Below are 6,275 nucleotides of genomic sequence, written 5' to 3' on the forward strand. Positions count from 1 at the left end.
CCTGGTTCAGTAAATCTTTAAGGGTTGATAATAGCAATGCCCCCTTCCCCTCAAACAGCTTTTTCAAGGGTATCCTTTTCATGGAAGTTGTTTTGGGGGAGGGTCAGCACAGCATGTCAGTTATTAAAATTCCTGGGTACCAACATACAGATGTTCTCTACCTTTACTGCTGAGGGCAAGAACTTGTGAGATGTAGCTCAAGAATAGGGGTCTGCACGATTTAGGCTATTTTAATTGAGCTATGCAATCTGTTTGTGGTGTGCAGGGGATCTCATTTTTGTTTCTCCCTTTTCTGAATAGGTGAACGTTTGGCTAAGCCTGAGAGAGGCAAAATGCGAGTCCATAAAATTTCCAACGTGAACAAGGCCCTGGATTTCATTGCTAGCAAAGGAGTCAAGCTGGTGTCCATTGGAGCAGAAGGTAAAGAAGCCACTTGCCTGGTTCTAGACCTAGTTTGAGTGAACCATCCCTCCTGATCTGGCATACCGTGTTGTTTTGCTCCTCCCTTCTCTTGTTTAACCAAGCTCAGGCCATTCTCTGCTGGGACAGTAGCAGGAGAAAGCATGTTGGCTTCTTGAGATTTTTATATCCCACTTAAACACCATCCTTGAAGATCTGACTGCAGTGTCTGTGGGAGTATAATTGTGCAGTTCCTTGCACTTTACTTGACCATTTCTTCATATATTTACCCTGAGTTATGCTCTGAACCAGTTGCAAAGTGTACAGTTGTGTTCACAGGTATCAAAAGTGGGAAGTTTCAGTATTTCAAAAAAGTTTTCTATTCAAATGAGAACACCAGCTGACAGAGAAAGGAAATTCTTACATGAAAATGAAGCAGGTGGCTGTGCCTCAGGAGTCAGGGCTAGAGGAGACCCCTAATATCTACAGCTGACTCTTCTACAGGGGAGCTCATGTGAGGAGTAGGTAAGACCCTGATATCATGCAGGGAGCTAAGAAGCTGTGAAAACTCTGGCTAAAACAGGCACTCTCAGGACTTCCAAAGCTTCCAGCTGTGCAGCCTGAAAGCCCTTGGAGTCATGGCTAAAGTGAGGGAGACCCTAAGTCTTGAGAGCCTCTAGTATAGTGATTCTTAACCAAACTGCCAGAGCACCCTAGGGTGCCTTGAGAATGTGTAGAGTCCTGTGGCACCCTACGTTAGCACTGTTAGGTATGCAAACATAATTCGCAAGATAAACCATAAGACATGTAGGTGGGACACAGGGGAGCACGTACTCCCCCTGAGATTGGCTGCTGCTGGCTTCTGTGGCTAGTCACTGCCACCCACCCCCCTTGCTGCCGATGCGGTTGCTGGCAGCTGTAGGCAGTCCCCACTTGCCGCTTACCAGTGCTGACAGCGTGGATGGCGGATGCAGGCGGTCCCTGCTCGCCACACACTGCTTACTCCCCCCGATACTGCCACACTGCAGCTACCTGCAGGCGGTCCTCGCTCACCGCCACTATGCCCCCAACACCACTGATCACCATGTCCTCCCAGCCTCGGAAGGCACGCGTCATTCATAACAGAAACCTTGAGATTTCAAATAGGAATCCACAGTGTTAAAAATGTTGCAACCCCCTTGTGGTCTTTGAGTTCTTTGTAACAGAAGAATTGCTCTATTATTTTTCTGAGATGAAAAAATGAATGAAAACCAGAAGCTGGTATTTTCCAAGGGGTTTCTCAAGCTCGTCACAACATGCCCAATCACCCTGGTTAGCTTTTCTTTCCGTACTTTTGCACTTTCTGGGGTGGGATACTATCTCAAAGATGATGACATATTTTTATCCCCCATAGAAAAGGTTCAAGTGTTCCAGAGGATACGAGATATTGCCAGGCAGAATGATTTTGCAGTGGCTAGGGGTACTTGTATTGCCCCTTTATATACTCTTTGGAAATTAAATCGAGGGGGAGAAAGGTATTTACAGTTGGATCTCAATACTAAATTGTGATCCTCTTTGACTAGACTCAGGACCAAACAGATGCCCATAGCTGGATGTAGATTTTCCATTCCAAGGGCTAAAAGATGTTGCCCCGTCTGTCTAGGAGTTTTAGAAGATACTATCCACTATGTTTTAGAATGTTCTTTATATGATGACATAAGCAGAACCTTATTTCTGTTCTTGCGGAAATTGGTACACTTTTCAAAGAGAGAGAAGTTAATTTGGCTTTTACAGCAAACAGATCCAAATTTAGTAAACCGTCTTGCAATTTTTGCTTATAAGGCTGAGGTGATTAGAGTTAAATATTCTTTATTACTGATATGAGTGATGCATTTTAATATTAGATATGATTTTAGTGTCTTTATTGTGGATCTGTGTACAACAATATTATAGATTCATGTCTTGATTTACTACTATATTTAAATTAATAATGTTTTTATGTTGGCGGGCTCTATTTTTAGTATAATATTTGTAGTTCAGTTACTTTGTTCAAACTTATGTATATTATGGTTGTATGTGTGTTATGTCATTTTCGGGAGCATGGCATTTAGCCAGGATCCTTAATAAATTGAATTGAATGGAATGGGGTGCCTTGAGTCTAAAAAGGTTGACAACCACTGCCCTAGCACCACACCCTCTGCACGTATTAGTATAGAGAGAGGGACAACTTCAGGAACAGGAAATCTCAGCAAGCTTGCTGATACAAGGCAGTATCTGTGAGTAGTCAGCTGCTATACTGGGAGTTGCTGCAAACATGTCTAAGAGAAACTACAAAATGGACAGTTTACAAGAAACAAGGTCTGTGCAGCAAAGAGAAATCCATTTTTTTCAATTAGTTTCTGTTATTTTTAGTTATGTTTGAACTTTTATCAGTACTACAGCATAAAGTAATGCTCTCCAGCTTTAAGGATGTGAGCTAGGTTCTTTGGTATCTTTCCCAGCTCAGCAACAAGTTAGCTGTGGGGTCTTGGTCAAATTTTCTAGTTCAGCTCCCTACCGACTTGAGTACTCAGGTTGCGTTACCCAGAGACTGATTATGCTCTTCTAGGAATTCCACATCTCTAGAAACTGAGGCTGTGGGCATCAAAAACAAATGCCCAGGCAGAGAAGCACTTGCAATTGGAATATTCTTTGAAAACAGTGGCCTTAAAGCTTTTCTTGGTTTATCAGTCTAGATAAAAAGGTCCTTTTGTAATCCTTGCAAGAAATGTGCTTTCAGTGCCAGTTAATAACCAGCGACTACTTCAGGTCTCAGTTAAGTGCTGTAATATTTGCAAACATAAATTACCTCCTCTTGATCTGGATTTCAACTCTATAACACTGATATCCTTCTACACCAGAATAGAATGTAGATTCTAAGTACTTATTTTGCCACTGCTCCTGTAGGACCTGAGAACTTCAAAAGTGTTTATGGGTTTGTTCTCACAGGGGCTAGGTGAGGGTAGGAAGATTTAATATCCCCAAATCTTGGAGTTTTTAAATCCACTTGATCTTAGCAGCATCCAGACACTACCTCAAAGTCTAGCCTTTTAGGCATACTCCTAGTATACGGACTCTTGTACTGGTTCAACTTCTGGGAAATGGAACCTCAGGGTCCAGCCATCCTATACAAGACCAGTCCTGATCCCAACCAGCAAGTCCCTCCAGACATTTAAGTGTGCCCTCTTTAGAGCTTCACCTGTGTGGGCAGTCAGATGTAACTTGGGTTCTGACTGCTGTTCTCCTCCAGGGAACCCCGGCTCCTTCTGTCTCTGTACAGTCATCTCTCCTGGTTCTGATTTCCCGTGGCTAGAGAAAGAGAAGCCATGTCTACACCAGGGGTTGGCAACCTTTTAGAAGCAGTGGAGCAAATTAGAACAGGTCTCTCCAGCAGCACTGGACCTGGCCACCACTGCTTCCCCTGCTGCCAAATTGCTGCTGATGTGTTTCTGACCCAGTTGCCACTCTTCCTGCTGCCAAATCCCCCTCACCACTGAATTGCTGCCAGCATCCAGGATTTGTGGGTCAGATGCTACCCACAGGTTGTAGATTGCCAGCTCCTAGTATACACACTAAAATTTTCCTGGAGCACCCTGGAGTGAGTACCTTCAAGCACCCTGTTGAGGTCCAAGTGGGCTTCCTCCTTGCCCAGAAGGAGTATAACCACCTCCATGTGGCAGTTCCATGTGGAACAGGTTAATATGCACTGCTGAATGCGTGTTAGCTTGCCCCAGGTGTCTTGTAGATGTGGCTACATGGCTTCTCATTTAGGAGGCAGCTCACCCAGAGCATCGCAGTATGCTTGAGGTTGTTGACCTTGGGGTTGCTTGGCTTGCTGTATAGATGTAACCAGAATCTGGTGTTATCACTTCTCGGCCTCTTGAAGGCTCAGATCAAGTGTACTGGATCCTGAAGACCTGGGGTGACAGGTTTGGGAGTCTGTCTAGCTGAACTTAAGAATTTTAGCTTATTTTTTGAACTCTCTGCAGGCTTACAGCTTTGCTAATATCTTTCACGCAGTTGCCATATTAGACTGCATCACTCCTCTTGTGTTATATGGAGGGAGCCTAAGACTTCAGTCTGTGCCTGAATAGGAGAATCATTAAAGATCATCAAGAGCTAAATAACCTTTTCCTTTTCCAGTGGAGACTATCAGACAAACGCTGTTGATTTGCTGAATGGCTCTCAACTGTTTTAACAAACTCAGAGGACAGACATAGCTACAGCTGGTGGAAGATCAGAAGTAGTCCAGGAGAAGAGCAGGAAGAGAATAGATTGAAATCTATTAGTAGATGTTAAGAGTTATGAATCCAAAAAGATGACAAAGCCTGTAGGGAAATACAGATCACCCGAGTGATGGACTAACATAAGGGGATGGGGGGTGAGGTGGGGAACAACTAGGTTGCAGAAAATACAAAAGTTAGCCAACTAAGCCAGAATCCCAAACCAGTCACCCCAGGTCTTCAGGATTGCCCATGGCCATAAATCCATCCTTCCTCCTTAGGCAGGCCCCTTCTTTCAAAAAAAGGATGGGATGGAGGCGGTCTGCACACAAGATAGGTGTCTTTGTTTGCCCCTTTGCTTTACTGAAAGGGCTAAGACGATGCCTTACCCAGTTACCATCCTCCAAGTCCTATGGATGCCTGTACATCTGCAGGACACCTGCTCCAACGTGGTCTAATTTGGCCTCCCCATGTTTCAAAATGGTGGTGGTGGTGCTTTAACTAAAGTCCATCAAATGAGCTTTAGTTAAAGTGCCCCTGCCACCATTTTGAAGCACGAGACACTGAATATACCCCAGAGCATGTGTAAAGATGACTTATGAGCCTGTTCATAGAGCAAAACTGTTCCACTGTAGTGCCCTTGTTCAAAACTCTGATGAAGCTCTGTAGAACTAGGATGCAGGTTAAAATTAGCTGACTAGTGCAGGGCTGTGGAGGGACCCTGAGATTGGCATAACCTTCTATGGCATGAGGCAAGTGCAGGACAAAGATTCATTTGGAACTAGTACGGGGCTAACTGGTTTACTGAGTTAAACCCTGCCTTGCTTTATGTGTGCAAGCCTCTGAATCTATGGGGGAGCTCAGTCCACAGTAGCAAGGAGTGCTGAAAGTTAGGACCAAGGAATAGCTCAAGTTTTTGTTCATGTTCTTTAATGATAGCTCAGGCAATAGCCAGGCTTAAGTGATCGCTAAAGAAGCATGGATCTCCTGCATGCATCTCACACAGGTTTCACCCAAACTGCCCCAGTTAATAGAGTAATAAACATAAGCACACTACAGGAGTTCTTTGGCCACCTCGTGTGAGTGCCAGATGCTAAGCACAAAGCAGATACCTTCAGCATTAGGAATGGATCTCTGCTTCAAAAGGCATGGCAATAACTGCTTACTGAGGGGATTCTAAACCTTCCTGATTCGTGGCATTTTAAGGGCTTAAATTAAGACTTTAAAAAGCCATTGCAGCAGCAAACCAGAAAATAAAAACCAATGAAGCAGTGAACATGCAGCCCTGGAAAAAGGAGCTATAAGTTGCTCAAGTAGGTGGGACCCAGCTAGAAAGTCATAGAATCATAGAAGTAGGGTCGGAAGGGACCTTGTAGTCATCCAGGTGACTTTACTACCAGAGATAGAAATCATATACTCCAGCAGTTAAACCAGTATGATTGGCCAGGGAAGTACCTTCCTCACCCTGAGAGAGTCCTCTCTATCTTGGTGTAAGGCAGGGGCAGGCCAGATCCAGCCTGGTAGGCCATTCTTTCTGGCCTGTGGGGCCCCTAAACAAATTAAAAAGTTTATATTTACCTGCTCCTGGCTGCCTGTCAAAGATAACAGGAGACACAGGGGCAGTGGGAGTCAGCA

General features: G+C 44.4%; 1 protein-coding gene across 1 annotated transcript in view; it reads left to right on the forward strand.

The window, feature by feature from the left end:
* The window catches only part of ACTN1 (actinin alpha 1), a 207,565-nt gene that overhangs the window by 117,598 nt on the left and 83,692 nt on the right, over nucleotides 1-6,275 (forward strand). The window contains exon 3 of the mRNA XM_019519169.1: nucleotides 301-420. Within this exon, the coding sequence (XP_019374714.1) occupies nucleotides 301-420 (120 nt within the window). The remainder of the gene's footprint in view (nucleotides 1-300; nucleotides 421-6,275) is intronic.

The sequence above is a fragment of the Gavialis gangeticus genome, unplaced genomic scaffold (genome assembly GCF_001723915.1).
Source record: "Gavialis gangeticus isolate Ggan-Ray unplaced genomic scaffold, GavGan_comp1, whole genome shotgun sequence".
NCBI classification, from domain to species: Eukaryota; Metazoa; Chordata; order Crocodylia; family Gavialidae; genus Gavialis; species Gavialis gangeticus.